Source organism: Aethalodelphis obliquidens, unplaced genomic scaffold, assembly GCF_003676395.1.
Source record: "Aethalodelphis obliquidens isolate GAN/ISIS:26980383/991018 unplaced genomic scaffold, ASM367639v1 scaffold83, whole genome shotgun sequence".
NCBI classification, from domain to species: domain Eukaryota; kingdom Metazoa; phylum Chordata; class Mammalia; order Artiodactyla; family Delphinidae; genus Aethalodelphis; species Aethalodelphis obliquidens.
The window spans coordinates 2,730,014-2,746,844 of NW_020838027.1; the positions used below are offsets into that span (position 1 = coordinate 2,730,014).

The 16,831-nt window shown below is 56.6% G+C and overlaps 1 protein-coding gene across 1 annotated transcript in view; it reads right to left on the reverse strand.

Moving 5' to 3' along the window:
• Window positions 1-986: 986 nt before the first annotated feature.
• IQSEC3 (IQ motif and Sec7 domain ArfGEF 3) overlaps window positions 987-16,831 on the reverse strand; it is a 94,115-nt gene continuing 78,270 nt past the window's right edge. The window contains exons 6-14 of the mRNA XM_027093319.1: window positions 15,461-15,583; window positions 14,866-15,032; window positions 10,722-10,861; window positions 9,493-9,618; window positions 7,569-7,668; window positions 7,276-7,437; window positions 3,611-3,703; window positions 1,144-1,193; window positions 987-1,061 (exon numbers count right to left, since the gene is read on the reverse strand). Coding sequence (XP_026949120.1) covers window positions 987-1,061; window positions 1,144-1,193; window positions 3,611-3,703; window positions 7,276-7,437; window positions 7,569-7,668; window positions 9,493-9,618; window positions 10,722-10,861; window positions 14,866-15,032; window positions 15,461-15,583 — 1,036 coding nt within the window. The remainder of the gene's footprint in view (window positions 1,062-1,143; window positions 1,194-3,610; window positions 3,704-7,275; window positions 7,438-7,568; window positions 7,669-9,492; window positions 9,619-10,721; window positions 10,862-14,865; window positions 15,033-15,460; window positions 15,584-16,831) is intronic.

Here is a 16,831-nt window from a genome sequence, read left to right on the forward strand (position 1 = left end):
GTGGTGCTAAGCCACAGGCAGGGCTGGTAGAACAAACCGAAGGGAAGGGCTGGTAACCTCGTGTGTTTATCTGCAAGGCTGGAGAACGGGCAGCTGCAGCATGATGGGCAGAGGAGGGGCAGGGGCTGGAATACCCACCCTGGGGGCTTGTCAGCTGCTGGGGCAGGAAGCTCCTCCGTGCGAAGGTGCCTCCTCCAGACACAGGTGTGGGGGGGGAGGGAGAGGAGAAGCTGCGGTTTTCTGGGGTGTCCTGGGGCTTCCCCAAGCTTAGGCTGGGGGCAGGGCTCCTCCAGCTTGGAGTGAGGGTCTGTGTGAGCAGTGAGGGTCCCTGGAGGCCTGGCAGAAAGGAGTGAGGGGCTCACCAGGGTCCGAGGGGAGCCAGTGGGGAGGGCTGGGGCCCAGCAGGCCTGCGGGGCAACTGCATGCCCTGTCCCAGGTGGCCGCCGGGGGCCTGGCGGGCACCAGCTGCTGCTGCTACTTCTCCAGTCCCCTCCCTCCAACGTGGACAGTCTTCAGATGCAGCAGCCGCCCGCCCCGCTCCAGGAGAAGCCCTAAGACAACCCCACCCCCACCTCGCCTCACCTCCTCCTGCACATCCCACCCCGTGGCCAGCTTTCCAGATGGACCAGCTGTCCTGGGAGGAAACTGTACCCTCCCAGCCGCCTCCACTTTCCCCAGAGGCATCCAGGAGGGCAGGGTCTGCCCCGCCGTGCTCACTCGGGCAACAGACCTAAGGGGTGATTCTCGAAGGGGCCAAGCTCCCTGCTACAGAGGCTGACAAGATGTGGAGGAGGGAACCTTGGTCTCTGATACGGGAGCATCAGGACCACAGCAGTGTGTGGGGCGGCGGATTTGGGGGGCTGTGGGAGGGGTGCAATGGGGGCGTTGGGGGCTTTATCTGCACGCATTAGTATGGGAGCTCGGCCTGGGGAATGGGAGGGGGCACTGTGGCTTGATTAGGTGCTGGAAGAGTGGTATTACCCATGCTAGCAGTAACTTTTAATTGTATCTCTTGAAATTGGTAAAATGGTGAGTCGGGCTGGGGAGGCATTGATTAAAACCTGAGAAGAGAAACAACAGAGACAGTGAGAGGAGGGCAGGGGGCACAGACTCACTCACCTGGGCAACCAGGCCTCCACTCACCTCCGCCGTGCTCTCCGCCGCCTTCTCTGCCGGTGCCGCTTCCCTTTTGGCTTTGAATGCAAAGAGCACAGGGCTCACTCTCCACCTGGCCCCGTCCCCGCACAAAGCCCTGTCTCCGCCGCCCCGCAGCCCCCAACCAAGCCTCCCTGCAATTCAGTGCGGCGGCCGGAGGCTCCAGGACCCCCACCACTCCGGGGGCAGTGGACTGGGTGTCTTGCCCAGCTCTGCCACATACGAGCTATGTGACCTTGGGCAAGATGCTACACCTCTCTGGGCCCTCATGGACTAGAAGGTCTCTGACGTTTTTCCCGCTGGGTATTGTGGAGTCTCCTGTACCCACAGTCAGAGCGCCCCGTACGGACTGTGCAGGTTGGTTGTGAGGAGGCCTTGGTTCTCGGTCCCCAGAGCAAAAGGGGGCTCCTCTGTGTCTGTGGCACAGGCTCCGAGAGGGAGGGGCCCCGTTCCTTTCCTGTTCCTGCTCCTTAGCTGAGTGGTGAGGGTTCACCTGCACGAGCCCCAGGGCAGGGCCTGGCACGAATAGCTGCTAATGGCTCTGACGGCTACCAGGGCCTCCTGATGGGCCTGGCACAGCACCAGGGACCCTGCAGACACCCGGGGACAGCGTGATGATTTTTTCTGGCTCAGTCAACCCTGACTCCCACCCCTACCCCCAGCAGGCACCCCAGAGCCCTCGGCCGGGGCCCCTCTGATTTCTCACACCCCTGGGGAGGGTGCTAGTTCCCTTGCTGTGCACATCCCTCTGCTTTCTGTAGCACAAGAGGAAGCTGGGGAGGGAACTGATGGACAAGGTCCCGGAGATACACATCAGGGCCTGGCCAGGGGCTGCAGCTTCCCAAAGAGGCAGGCTGGGCTGCAGAGAGTGGAGTGGGGCAGGGTGTCTGGGAATCAATCACAGCTGAGGTTTGACTCTATTACACAGCTGTGAAAACAAGCGTGTCCTCTGACCTTGTAGAAATAAAGGGCCAGGACTTCCTTGGTGGCGCAGCGGTTAAGAATCCGCCTGCCAATGCAGGAGACACGGGTCGAGCCCTGGTCCGGGAAGATCCCACATGCCACGGAGCATCTAAGCCCGTGTGCCACAACTACTGAAGCCTGCACACCTAGAGCCTGTGCTCCGCAACAAGAGAAGCCACCGCAATGAGAAGCCCGCGCACCGCAGCAAAGAGTAGCCCCCGCTTGCTGCAACTAGAGAAAGCCCGCATGCAGCAATGAAGACCCAACGCAGCCCAAAATAAATAAATAATATAAATTTATAAAGAAAGGAAGGAAGAAGGAAAGAAGGAAAGAAAGAAGGAAGGAAGGAGGAAAGGAAGAAAGAAAAAGAAAGGAAGGAAGGAAGAAAGAAAGAAAAGAAAGAAAGGAAAGAAAGAAATGAAGGGCCAGCTGAAAACCAGGGCAGGTGGAGAATTATGAACACATGGTGGCAGGTCAGACCCATACACCGAGGAGACACCACAGCGAGGGTCTCCATGAGCTAAAAGAGCCCCGAGTCTTGCTTGGAAAACAAATCTCCTCTGCCAGCTGGCGTGACCAGTCCTGTGATGCTGATACAGCATCTCGGCGCCACGGCCGTAACGGGGGGTTTGGAACCAGCATGGAGCCCACTGGAGTGTCTCAGCGCAAGCTGACGTCTTGCTGGGACCCTGGCTTTCCAGGGCCTAGCACGAGGCACACAGCAGGCACTCAGTAAGTGTTCATTAAATGTAGGAATAAACGACTGAATTAATTAGTGAACAGCTCTGGATGGTTCACTGGGGTTTGCTGGGATGGGATTTAATTCTCATGCCACCTCTCCTAATTCTTTTCTGTTTGGGGCAGATGGAGCAGGGGTGGGGCGGTGAGGGGTGGAGACAACTCTTCCTGTCTCCCTGCAGGTTGGGGGGAGGGGGGAAGGTAGGAGGGGGCAGTGGGAGCGGGTCTAGAGAACGTGGCCAAAGGTGATACAAAATCTGAAGCTGGCTTGACTTCTCTGGAGTGAAAATTCAACTTGAAGAAATCATTTGAGAAATTGGGTTTGAGGGTTCATCTGGGTTTCAGGGTGCTGACTCGGGCCTGGGATTAGAGAGTGATGTTGGCTCATTAGGGGAAGGTCTTGATGGGGCAGATCAAGATTTCCAGACCCTTCTGGCCACCTGCCTTCTCACCTGCTCCTAGCCACAGACACGGCACTTTTTCCTCACGTGGCTTCCCTTTCCCACAGCCCTAACCCCCGGTGTGCGGAGGGAACAGGTGGGCACTGGGGCCCTGAGCCTGATGCCTCCGGGGGAACAGTGACCTTTCTAAGTGGACACGTTTCTCTCTCACCTTCCCCCTCAGTCTCACTGCTAAAGACCCAGCAGATGAGGCCACGGAAACGAGCCTTTCCCTCACCCGAATCCCCAGGACCCCAAGGCCAGGGTCGCTGAGTGGCCTGCACGTGGACCAGGGCCGCAGGTCTGGAGCTCACCTGTGGGCGATCCCTGCTTTGACCGTGGCTCCCCCTGGGCTCCCCCGGCCTTGAACGAGAGGGTCTTCGTTCCTTGCTGCTTCTCCAGCTCCCCTGGGGAACCGAGAGGCTCGTGAATGGACAGAAACCCTGACCTCCAGCACAGAGGGGGGAGGAGACGTGAGACAAGGGCAGGAGGGGGACCGACCTCCAGCACACAGAGGGGGGAGGAGACGTGAGACAAGGGCAGGAGGAGGACGAGGGGCTCCCAAACACGCGGCACCCACGCCACGTCAGCCTCAATGAAACCCCGACCTCCAGCACACAGGGGAGAGGAGACGTGAGACAAGGGCAGGAGGAGGACGAGGGGCTCCCAGACACGCGGCACCCACTCCACGTCAGCCTCAGTGCCGGGACTTGCAGCGCCTGTTCTGGCAGCCAGAGAGGAGGTGCAAGAAGTTGATAAGAGGGAGGCGACAGCCTGGGGCTGCATCCTGGCTCTGATGCTGCCTGGCTGTGTGGCTTCAGGCAGGTTACTTATCCTCTCTGTGCCTCCTTTAAGAGGACTGCAGTGTCCACTTCAGAGTGTCATTAAGAGCATCACAGGAGGGGACTTCCCTGGTGGCACAGTGGTTGAGAATCCGCTTGCTGATGCAGGGGACACGGGTTCGAGCCCTGGTCCGGGAAGATCCCACATGCCACGGAGCAACTAAGCCCATGCGCCACAACTACTGAGCCCGTATGCTGCAACTACTGAAGCCTGCGTGCTGAGAGCCTGTGCTCTGCAATGAGAAGCTCGTGCGCCGCAACGAAGAGTAGCCCCCGCTCGCCGCAACTAGAGAAAGCCCATGCGCAGCAACGAAGGCACAACGCAGACAAAAATAAAAGATAAATAAATAAATGTATTAAAAAAAAAAAAGAGGATCACAGGAGGAAAGACATTAAGGCACTTAGAACAAGGCCTGGATGCTGCAGGGCTCAGTAAATATCAGCTCCTGTGACGACATCAAAGGCTCACGTGGTGTAGCAGCCTCAGCACCGCTGGTGCCGTGCAGCCAGCTGGCTGAGCTCCCCCGAGGAGGAGGCCCCAGTCGCCCAGGGGCCCCAGCAGAGGTCTGTCTGGCTACTCGGCTTTAACTCCTCTCTCTAGACCGTAAACCTGTTCCTTCTGTCTTTTCTCGGTGGTGCTGGAGAAGGGCCAGTTACCCTCCTCGGAGACTTGACAGCCGTTATTAAATCTCTCCTCTGTTCCTCTTTTCCAGGAGACATCACTCAAGTTCCTTGTATTAAAGCTACTCTCTTGGGTCCCATTCTCTGCCTGTCTAGTCGTCTGTAATCTGGGGGCACCGGCCTGCAAACCCCAAACCAGAACCATTTGTGCCGATTGCCCGAGTCACACCATCAAGCAATACTCAATATTTTTACTGAAGTGAGAGTGGCTCTCTCTCCCCAGAGGGGCTGTCTTGGCTTTGGAGAAGTTAGCGCTGTAATTACAAGCAGGGCATCCGAGGAACCTGGGTGCCAGTCTTGTCCTGTCAATGACTGCGTGAATTTGGACAACTTCCTGAAGTTCTGTTAGACTCAGTTTCCTTATTTGCAACATGAAGATAATAATTCTCACCTCCTGGAAAGATGTAGCAACAGTTCATACAATAGGCTCAGCATTCAGCCCAGTGTGGGCACGTAGTAGGTGCTCGAGAAACGGGAGCTGTGGCTACTTTTTCCTGTTTTCTACTTCCTTTTTCCCTGCCTCTCTGAGCAGCCCTTCCTCTTTCCTCAGCTTTCTTCCCTTTCTCTCCAGACATGAGCCTGGTCCCTGCTCTCCTGCCCTCAGCACACGGATCTTGGCAACATCTCCTCCTTAGTACTTGGAGGGGCAGGACGTGCTGCTCCCAGGCTGATGGGGAAAGGGACTTCTGGCAGCCATGCTGGTGCCCACCCATGGGCTCTGTGCTCCGCGGCTGTGCGGACCCATCTAGGACATACTGACAAGAGGGTGTGTCTCTGAGAATGTTCTAGATCAACAGCAAAGGTGGCATTGAAAAGAGTCTGTCTGTTACACCCCTGAACTCACATTGCCAACGGAGAGCAGAAGGGGAATTTACACCCTCCCCTGTACCAGGTGATACTGAGTTAGTTTCACAGTCTGGTCTGGTGAGGTGGTTTTTTTTTTAATTTAATTTATTTATTTTTGGCTGCATTGGGTCTTCGTTGCTGCGCGCAGGCTTCCTCTAGTTGCGGCGAACGGGGGCTACTCTTCGTTGCAGTGCACGGGCTTCTCATTGCGGTGGCTTCTCTTGTTGCAGAGCACGGGCTCTAGGCGTGCGAGCTTCAGTAGTTGTGGCTCGCGGGCTCTAGAGCGCAGCCTCAGTAGTTGTGGCGCACGGGCTTAGTTGCTCCTCAGCATGTGGGATCCTTCCAGACCAGGGTTCGAACCCGTGTCCCCTGCATTGACAGGCGGATTCTCAACCACTGCGCCACCAAGGAAGTCCCTGGTGAGTTTTTGTTTTAACCTGATTTCGTTGTTTCCTTAGGAAATTATAACAGAAGCTGCCCTCTCATATTCAGGGTGGAAAGTACATGAACCTTAGAATCAGACGTCACTGCAACGGCCAGATCCTCCGCTTCTAACATGCACCTTAGACGCATCCCTTAACCGCTCTGAGTCCCATCCGTGAAGTGGGGGCCAACACCTGCCTTGCAGCCTCCCCGTGAACACCTCAACAAACCACCTGGCACACAGTAGGTGCGCCAAAGATGCTGATGAAACAGCACCGCCCTGGCGCGTCGGCCCGTGCTCAGAAACTCCCACCGCCTTTCCTCCTGCCCAAGGGCTTTATACCAATTTAGAAATACTTTTCAACTAAGTGGCCATGTAAGGCAGACCTGGAGTCTGCTTTTATTTTCTGTTCTAGTTTCTGAATCCATTCTTACTTAATTTTCCTTTAAAGGCTCTTTGAAGCCGCTGCAATACTTCACCAGGAAAGCTTGCAGGTGGGCAGAGACCACAGGGCGTCACTGCTCTTTTCTTGAACCAAGAGGTGACCGGTAAACCACCGGGACAGATGAAGAGGCGCAGAGATCGTCTACAGTACCCGAACGGGAGCCATCGGGAACCGAGGCACTCCTTGGAGGCCAGAAAGACAACTCCAAGTTGAGGGACAGTCAGAAAGCCAGACTGGACTCTTCAAGGAGATGACGTTATGAAAAAATTAAGTGGGGGGCTATTCTAGGTTAGAAGAGATGAAAACCATGAAACAGCCGGGTGTGACGTGTGAATCTGGACTGGGTCAGGGGAGGAGGCTGCCAGGGAGGTTGGGTGGGAAGAAGTGCTCCAGGCTCGGACCTCCTCGGTTTGCAAGCCCGCCTTTAGGGCCGGCTTGCTCGCTGGTCCTGGTCAAACCCAGCGGAGTTCTCCGTTCCGAGGGGCCCACACGCCGCCCCACGGCCTGGCTACATGTGCACATGCATGTGTACACGCTCAGGTACCTTGCCTTAGCTGTGAGGTGTCCATCAGCCATGATGGTGCCGTGGGGCTGAGGCAGGGAGGGCTCTGGAGGGCAGGAGGGGCCTGGCTCGCCCACACACCCTCTGCAGGGGTGCAGGGAGTGTCTGTCTGCAAGCGACCCTGCTCCAGCTGACCGGAGCCCGGCCGCACGGAGGCTCTGGGGTCACCGCGTCCTTACACTCTATCCGGATCTGCTCCAGCTCCGTCACCTCCGCGATGGACTCCTTCAGGTCCTCCACAAACTTCCGCATTTCGTCCAAGCCCAGGGCGCAGAAGTGCAGCACCTGCTTCTTCTCGGAGCCCGAGAGCGGGGTCACCAGTGTGATGCCGTGAGAGTAATCTGGAAACCAGACCCCAGGCCCCACAGGCCGTGAGCAGCTGCAGGTGAGGAGGGGGCCTCTGGAGCGCCTGCCCCTCCCCCTCCCCTGCACCCCCCGCCCTCTGCCACATCCACAGGTGACCGAGACTTACACTCATTCTCAAAGAGGTGGAACTGCATGCCCAGGAGGCCCACGGACTTGCAGAAGGTGTACGTGGAGGAGCTCTTCTTCTTGGGGCAGAGTTTGAGAATCTGTCCAAGACAGGGGAACAGCCATGCACTGACAGGTGTGCATGTGTATAAACGTGCCTTACACACCTGGATGAGTGAACACCCAGGGCTCTTGTGAACACAAGTAAACACCCAAAAAGAGACATGCACACACATGCCCACTTACGCACTTAGGATACATTCACACACATATACACACGTGTACACACACATACATATGTACAGACACAGTATCAAAATACAGTCTTCACTGCACAAAATGCTCCAGTGGCCATTCCCACAGCACTTAGAGGCCAGTCCACACTTCGTGCCCTGGTTTGTAAGCCCCACCTAGTCTGGTCCCTGCCTTACTCTGGCTTTATGTTCAGTCCGTGCTGCCCTTTCTGTAGCTTGAACGGGGCAGGCTCAGTCCTACCACAGGGCCTTCGCACCTGCTGTTTCCTTCCACAACTCGCCCTGCAGCTTCTTGCGTGGTTGGGTTCCTCTCATTACTTAGATCTTAACTCAAATGCTGCCTCCTTAGAGATTCCTTTCCTGACCAGCCTTTACAACAAACAAAAACAAAATAAGAGAAAAAAAAAATCCACCTTAACACCAGCTACTCCAACCTATCACCCGGCTTTGTTGTCTTCATGGCACCTTCCCCCGGTTTGATATCATCTTGTTTGTCTTCTTAATTATTTTCTACCTCCCTTGTCTCCTGAAACACAAGCTGAGGTAGCAGTTGCTTGGTGTACAAATGTTTCTTCAGCACCTTCTGAGCTGGGCTCTGAGACACAGGAGAGGACGGGGGAGCCCGGCCTCAGGGTGCCTCCCTCTGGGGAGGAGGACCCTCAGGGTCCATAAATCAATCAGTGGATCAATCCACCATCGCACAGTAAGCCAAAAAGCAACGTGAAGACACGGATACATAGGGTAACTGCAGAAACTGGTAGGTGTTTTGAAGAAGAAGTAGGGTCAGGACAAGGCGGTGGGTGGGCAGGCCACCTGTGAGGTGGGGGGAAGAGCATCTGCACTGAATGAGGAGAGGCAGGGGGTCGTGCAAGGTCTGGGGAGCTTTTCAAGCAGACGATGGAGCCACAAGGTTAAGGCCTGAGACGGACGGAGCCCGGAGTTGGCCTGGGGAGGCAGCTGGTGGGGCAGGGGGCGGGCGGCAGAGGAGAGGCGTGGAGGGAGGTGAGGTCTGGGAGCTGGCGATGCTTACTCCGCGGAGGTGGACCTCAGGCGGGGAGCGTTGGATTTGGGACAATTTTCGAGGTAGTGCCAGTATGACTTGTGGATGGAGAAGGTATGGGGTTTGAGGAAAAGACAGAAGCCAGACCCTGTTCACTCTGCTTCCCAGCACTTAGAACACTGCCTGGGACATAGTTGGTACTCATTAAATATTTGTTGTATGGATACCTGTGTTCAAAGAGCAAAGGCCGAGCACCCCACAGACGTGTGCGCGCGCGCGCACATACACACACACACACACACGCGCACACACACACACACGCCCACACGCACACCAGCATCCCCCCTGGGCCCAGGGACAGTGTGGGCCCCCTCAGGCCTCCTGCACTTCCCAGGCTGTGGGACGGACGTGCAGCCCTGTACCCTCCAGCCCCAGGTTCCCCACAATGAGGGGGATGCAGAGGCTCTGGGACCTAATCCATTCGCACCAGGACCCGGGAACCATGAAGCTCTCTGTGCCTCGGCTTCATAACTAACAAAGGAGGAAGGATCGTATCTGCCTGCGCTGCCTCACACCCACATGGAAGATCAGCCACTGGGTATGCAGCATCGTGGCGTCCTGGGGGGCAGGGTGCCCTCGGGGCCTCCGGCCCTCTGGGGGTCCCCACTCACCACCAGCAGGTCGTTGAAGAGGAACACCTCCCTCTGGTGTGCGGCCTGCTTCTGCAGCTTGTTCACATCCGTCACCTCGAAGAGCCGGCTGCAGCAGACCAGGCGGCGATGGGGCTCTGACAGCACCTGGGCCGGGGCACAGCGCTCACAGCCGGGGGAGCCGCCGAGGTCGCAGCCCTCCTGCCCCCAGCGCCCACTTTGCAGAAGAGCAGATGCAGGCCCAGGTTGGCCCTGACCCTCCCTCTTTCCTCCCCCGGGCTCTCTCCCCTTCCTGAGCCTCCTTAGGGAGCAGGCCTGGGCCAGAGGGCTTCACAGTGCCAGACACAGTGAGCAGATAAAAGGCAGGGAAAAGAGATCGAAAAGAGCCTTCGGGCTGTGCGCTCCGTCCCTCCGAGGCCTTCGGGCTGTGCCTCTCTCTGCTGCACACCCAAGCACCAGTGTGCAAGAGGGAGGGGTCCCGGGGACACCACGAATCTGCTCCTGTGTGTGAAACAGCCCCCTCAGGGGGCGTCCGCAAACCTGACAGAGGCTCTGACCGCAGCACAGCAGGCTCCAGCCAGAAGAGGCCGGCCCCGCACGACTGGGCGGAAGCGTCCAGCACAGAGCCTCAGACGAGGTCCCCAAACTGCTCCCTGAGCCAAGAATTTGGGGAGGTTAGGGTTAGGGCGATGGAGGCCAGGACCTTTATGTCTACGGTATACAGAGCCCCTGCTGACGCCTACAGAGGACGCTCCCTTAAAAATCATTGCAAACTTGGAAAACGCTGCAAACTGCCCCACGGGCTACAACTCAGGGGCCACCCCAAGGATTTGAGAACCCACGTCTAGAGCCTGCTCTAGCCCATCTCCTGCCTCCTACTCTGTAGGACCATCCAGGATGTCCAGCACCCGTACCACCCCAAACCTCCCCATCTGGCCATCCAGATGCCTCGACCCTAGAGCACCCGGCGGCCTTTCTCAGTATTTCACTTCAACCTCTCCTGCCACAGGAGCCGGTCGCAGGGAGCGATGGGGAAATTGGGCAGGTGGAAGGAAGAGGGTGCCCCGCAGAGCACACGGAAGCACTGGATACAGTAACTACAAGTGAGCGAAGAAGGGGAACACGTTTCTGAAAGATGCGGAGGGGATGCCAGGAAGAAGGAAAGGGAAGGAGACGGAGACAGGGCCTCTGCGGCCCCGGGAGGGGAGATGATGCCCCGCAGGGAGCGCCGCTCTGTGGTGGGCACTTACTGTCTTCATGCCCACGATGGACTTCTCCACCTTGGTGACATACGTGACGTGGTCCTCGTTCGACTTGAGCTCCTTCTGCTGAATCCTTTCGTAGATGCCGACCACCAGCTCCCTGGGGATGTCAGCCCCGTCATCCACACCTACGGCCATGGAACGGGGAAGGGGAGGGGTGTCAGGGGCCTGGAGCCAGAGAGGGGGCGCCCCCTACCTGACTGCCGCTCCCGAAGAATGGCCTTGATTCTGTCCTGTCCCCGCTCCGAAGCCTTCAGTGGCTGGCTCCCCATACCCGCTAAAGTAGGGATGAACTCCTTCGCCAGGCACCGGAGCTACTACACTAGGGCCCAGCACATGGCCCCAGCGCCCCCTCCTACTGTTCCATAGCCAGAGCCTCCGCTCCCCCCTCCCAGGCCTCCTTCCCCATGTCTGAACGCGGCCTCCGTGGTCCTGCCTTTGCTCCCCCGGTTCTCCCGTCTTAACAACCTCCACCCCAGCCCCGCCAGGAGCATCGCCGAGCATCGCTGTGTCGGTCTTCAGGCCCTCCCCTCCCCTCCGGTAGGGAGCGTGGAGCTCAGCGATTAGTTGTTGAGTGGTGACGAGATTCTGCCCTCGCTGGGAGCACGGGGTGGCGGTGGTGGGTGGGTAGTGAGACATTAAGTGAAGGAGAGGAGGGAAGCCCCCGTGGTGGTGCTGTGAGGAGACCGCCACCCATCTCCCACTTCACAGTGACCTTCAGACTCTGGTAGCAAGAAATACCAGCAGGAAATATACCAACACGAAAACAACTTTCCCCAGAAGGTAGAAACAGAGGCAATAAAAAAAAAAAGTCTTCTTTTTACTTTTTCTAAATCTTTCTTTAATGATTATACACTCCTTTTTTTTAAGAGGGAAAAATTAAAAACAAAACATCTTGGGCTTCCCTGGTGGCACAGTGGTTGAGAGTCTGCCTGCTGATGCAGGGGACACAGGTTTGCGCCCCGGTCCGGGAAGATCCCACATGCCGCGGAGCGGCTAGGCCCATGAGCCATGGCCGCTGAGCCTGCGCGTCCGGAGCCTGTGCTCCGCAATGGGAGAGGCCACAACAGTGAGAGGCCCGCGTACCGCAAAAAATAAATAAATAAAAATAAAATAAAACATCTTGGGCAAGTGCTCTCCAAGGAGTTTTCCTAAGTGCCGAGAGGACATTACACCTTCTGTGAGCGGCCCTCTGTATTGACTCTGTTTCTCCCACATCTGAGTTTGGTTCTGAAAGTCAGGCACCCAGGGGCCTGGAAGAAGCCAGGCTGGGGGCAAGAAAGAGCAGGCCAGGGACTGAGCACACGGGGCTCCCAGGTAAAGACGGCAGGTTGCACCCCCTCTGCTCCTTCTGAATGCCCTAGAAAAGGGAATTTTTTTTTTTAAAGGCAGAGACGGGGGAAGAGGCAGTGGCACCAGGGGACCTGGAAGTGGGTGAATGAGTACATGGATCAGCAAACCTGGGAAAGAAGACACAGAAGCCAGCAGAGAGGTTAGGAGGCTCAGAAGCACCAAGCGCTCTGGAGTTGGTGCAGCCCCTGGAGGTGGAGGTGAAGTTGGGCTCGAAACAGGAAAGCCGGTTGAAAATCAGTTTAGAAGGCAATTAGACATCCCCGCCTCTTCCTCCACCCCAGTCTTCTGATGGAGGCTTCATCCTCTGGAAGGGATGAACCAGGAACTCTGGGCTGGGGGACCCCAAGCCCAGCCAAGGGTGGGAGTCTGTGCTGAAAACTGGGGGATGGAGATGATATCTACGTATTAGGAGACCCTCTCAACCCATTTCCCACAAAGATCTCGGAATACTGGCAGACAGACTCATACCCTCTGCGCAACAGACTGGACATTTCTCTTTTGAAGAAGCAACCAGCACAAGAGAAAATATCTAAAGAATCTGCAGTCAGGTCTCCCAGTGAAACAGCTCAACTAAATCTTGCTGTGAGAATGTCCATCAGTCAGCAGCCCCATACACGCTCAGAGTTTTAATCAGCCTTTTAGTGGTTCACTGTTAAATCTGGACGGACAACCAAGTTTTATCAGAAAAAACATCATACCTTCAGAGATGCGTAAGAAGATACTGCATCTACAAAACAGGAACAAAATGCTATAGGAGAGGAGCACTTAGCAAAAAAGAGTTATTGAAAGTGAAAAATAAGATAGCAGAAACGAAAACTTAGTAGGAGATTTGAAAGATAAAGCTGAGCGACATCTTCAAGAAAGTCAAACGAGAAGCCAAAGATGGCAGATAGAGAGCTCTAACGATCAGAGGCTCAAACTGGGAGTTCTACCCCCTGAATACTAGGAGTTCCAGAGGAGAGTATGGAAAATGGAGAGGGAAAATGATCAGATACAATATTTAAGAGGAGTTCCCACCTGAAGATAAATTCTAATTAGAGATGCTGTACATTGGAGTATATGTACGCAGTTTTCCAAAATAACATAAGCGTATGCGAAGATGTCCAGGCAGTTGCCAGATGGGGCAGAAATTTTACACTTTACAGAATTTTTAACACTTTACCAGTAGGGACGCCAAGGAGTCTGTACAAATAATTCGATCTGCAATTACTATTTGAGATTAAATATTTTGTGAATATTAAATTATCAGGTCTATCTGTGACTTAACCAATAACTGGATACAGCTGAAAGTACCAACTGATTTTTTTTGTTTCTTCCAGTTTTATTGCTATACAATTGATATACAGTACTGTGTAGGTTTAAGGTATACAGCTCAATGATTTGACTTACGTAGCTGATGAAACTGTAAGCAGCTCCTTTGCCCCTCTTCTGTTTGTTCATCCCTGTATTCCTCAGACCTTCATCATAAAGATGAGATCACTATGCCACATTCAACCTAGTCCCTGATTTCTGCTTTACTACATGTACAAAACGCCTTGCTCTTAACCTGTTGATCCCTTTCCTGGATTAGAAGGAGTAAGAATGAAGGATTAAGCAGTTAAAGAATGACTAACTCTCTACCCCTAGGTCCCCCTTAGTAAATTTGCAGGTGGACCCCGAGGGCACAGGCGGACCACGTGGGTCAAAGAATCCAATTGCAGACAGACCGCCTGAGCAACACAGCGTCCCAAGGAAAATCGGGAGAAGTCAGCAGGTCTGCATGCAATGGAAAAATGACAAAGAATCTGACCTCCTGCTTTAATGATTAACTGAGATCGTTTCCCCTTTTTCCCTTTAAAAATTGTCATGGTTGAGCAGAATCTTCAGAGTTGGTCTCTGGACAGAAGTCCACCTTCTCCCCAGATTGCCGGCTTTTCTGAATAAAGCATCTTTCCTTTCTATGAAAAAAAAAAAAAGTTCCCACAATCAGAGGCATGTGTTTCTAGACTAAAAGGAAGAACGCAGTACCCAGCACAATGGATGAAAGGAGGACCATAACAGGGCACATCATGGTGAAAATTCAGAACACAAAAGACAAACAGAGGAACCTAAAAATGTTCAGGGAGAGTGAAAAAAACATAAGCAAGAGGTCAGGGATTGTAACAGTGGCAGCACTGACACCTAAAAATCAACGGAGCAACGCCTCCCAAATTCTGAGTTCAGTGTTTCCAACCGGGAATTCTGCTCCCAGCCAAAGTTTCAATCAAGACTGAGGATAGAAAAAGACACATCCAGACATGCAAACTCTTAAAAAGTTTGTCTCCAGTGTACCTTTTCCCTGGAAGTGAACTAAAAACGAGGAAGCGATGAAACCCAGGAAACCTGAATCCAACACACATCAGTTAGGAGACGACTTGGCTGGTAAACACCATAAAGCTTATCTCAAGGCCCTGCTCACGGCTCTTCTCTCCTAAGTCGTGGAGCACGAAAGGGCCAGTACCACCCAGACAGCAGCCGTGGTGCCTGGGGCCCGGAGGTCACCCAACGGACGACGTTCCACAGAGGGCAAGGGGCATCGCCCAGGGGCTCTTGCCGCTTGCCGCAGGACAGTGGCAGCAGCTCCTGGAAACTCCCCCGATGCCTGGCATGCTAGCAACTTCCCCAGGGCCGCTCGGCGAGACCGGGCCCAGAGAGCGGCATGCAGTGCCCTTGGCCACCGGGGTGATGACCTAGCATCGGGGCTGAGGCTCCCGGAACGACCCAGGCAGCGTCCCCGCTCCTCCCGCCGCCGCCCCTCTACCTCGCAGGTTTCGGATGAAGTCCTCCAGCATCATCTTCCGGTCGGGCTTAATGTTGGGGCTATACATGTCGGTGTTGAGGAGGATGACAGCGAAGGCCAGGATGAAGACGGTGTCCGGGTTGTGGAACTGCCGCACCACCTCGGGGTTGCACATGCAGTAGCGCTGGCTGTGCGGGGAGACACGTGAGGGTGCTGAGGGCCCACACCCTCCCTGAGCTCCAGCGACGGGGGGACCTGGGAACGTGTCCAGCCCTCCGAGGGCTTAAGCCCAGGGAGGCTCCCCCTCCTGCCGCTGACTGCCGTCTGCCCCGTACCTCGGTCCCCATCCCCTCCTAGGGGACGGGGCAGCTGTCACACACCCAGAGACCCCCGGAACCCCACTCCCGGCCCCATTCCAGCCTCACACAGACGCTCAGGAAAGATGTGCTGGTCGATGGGGACGGTGAGGTGACTGCAGGGAGAGCCCGAGGGGTCTGTCCCGCATCTTTACTTCCCTCCAGGGACTCCTGGCCCCCAGGCTTACAGCCACTCTACTTCCCCCCCCCCCCAAGTCCCGGGTGTGTGCGAGGGGAGTGGGGCTGGGGAAGAGTCCCACCTGAAGGTCTCTATGAGCCGTTCCACCTTCTGGGCCTCGCCCTGCACGCGGATGTGCGCCTGGAACTTGCGCAGGGCCTCGTCCAGCTCCATGGCAGAGAAGTCCATCTCGTCCACCACGCAGCTGAGGCCGGGAGGGGAGGGGGTCGTGAGGGGCGGGGGCCCCGAACCTCGCTCCACCCACCAGAGCTGGGAGGAGGGCTGGGCCACCCGCCGGCTGGAAGCCCCACCCTGGTGGGGAGTGGGGACTTGGTGTCTGTGACCAACAAGGGGGGACTTACCCTACCCACCCCCAGGGTCTCCTTCCACCGCCCGCGAGGACCCTCGTTACACCTCCTCCCACCCGACCGCCCTGCGAGGGACCGCCTGAGGGCCTCCCTCCCACCTCCGGACCCTGGGGTCCGGGGCTGCGGCCAGCTGTCCGAGGCCCCAGGGCCAGGAGGCTGAGCCTGCTGCCTCCGAAAGCAGGTCCTTTCCTCTCAGCCCCAGGGTGCCCAGAGTCAGGGGTTCAAACGGTGAACAGTGCTTTCTCTTCTGTCCTCTCCAAGGCCTCTCGGGGCCTTTCTCCCTGGTTCCGCCCCGTTTGGGAACCTCCTCTTACACCAGCACCCTCCCAGGTCGGAGCGTCTGCAGACTCCTGGGCCTCCCTCCCGAGGCCCTCCCAGCCGCCGGCGTATCCATGCTTCCCCTCCCCGGGGAGCACCGCTTCCAGCGCCGTGAGCAGCGGGCCCCGTGCCCCTGAGGGCCACAGGCCCCCCCGTGCAGCGGACATGTCGCCTTCAGCACCCACACGCTGCACTGCGCTCCTCTGTCCTGGTCATCGTACACCTGCCCCACCCTGCCCTTTCTCTGTTCCCACAGCCCGTGGTGGACGCCACCAGCGTCACAGCCCTGGACACCACTGCCCACCTGTCCCACCCTGAGCAGGCCCCAACTCCTCCGTGATCAGCTCTGGGGCTGCCTGCGGCCTGGGAGACTTGGGGGCCCCGCTTGACCCTGGCTCTGCTGTCAGTTTTTAGGAGAAAGCAAGGAGCCCCCGTGGCGGCAGTCAGGGCCCTGGTGGTCGGCGGCCCCGCCTCCCCCCACTCCTCTTGGGGGAAACAAGGAGGAAGGGGCGTCCCAAGGCCACTCAGAAAGGGCAGGGCCGGGGGCTCTTTCCCCCAGGACAGGGCAGACGGCTGTCTGCAGGCTGGGAGCCACACTCAGCTTGGTAAAGCCCGGGCTTCTCTCAGGCTTGGCGGCCTTAGTAGAGGGTGGGGCAGGGACTGGGAGATGGGAGGCAAGGACTTGGCCCAAGGATGGGAATGGGCTGCGTCTCGGCACCTGAGACAGACAGCAGGTCCAGCAGGCGAGAGGGCAGCTCCTGTCACCT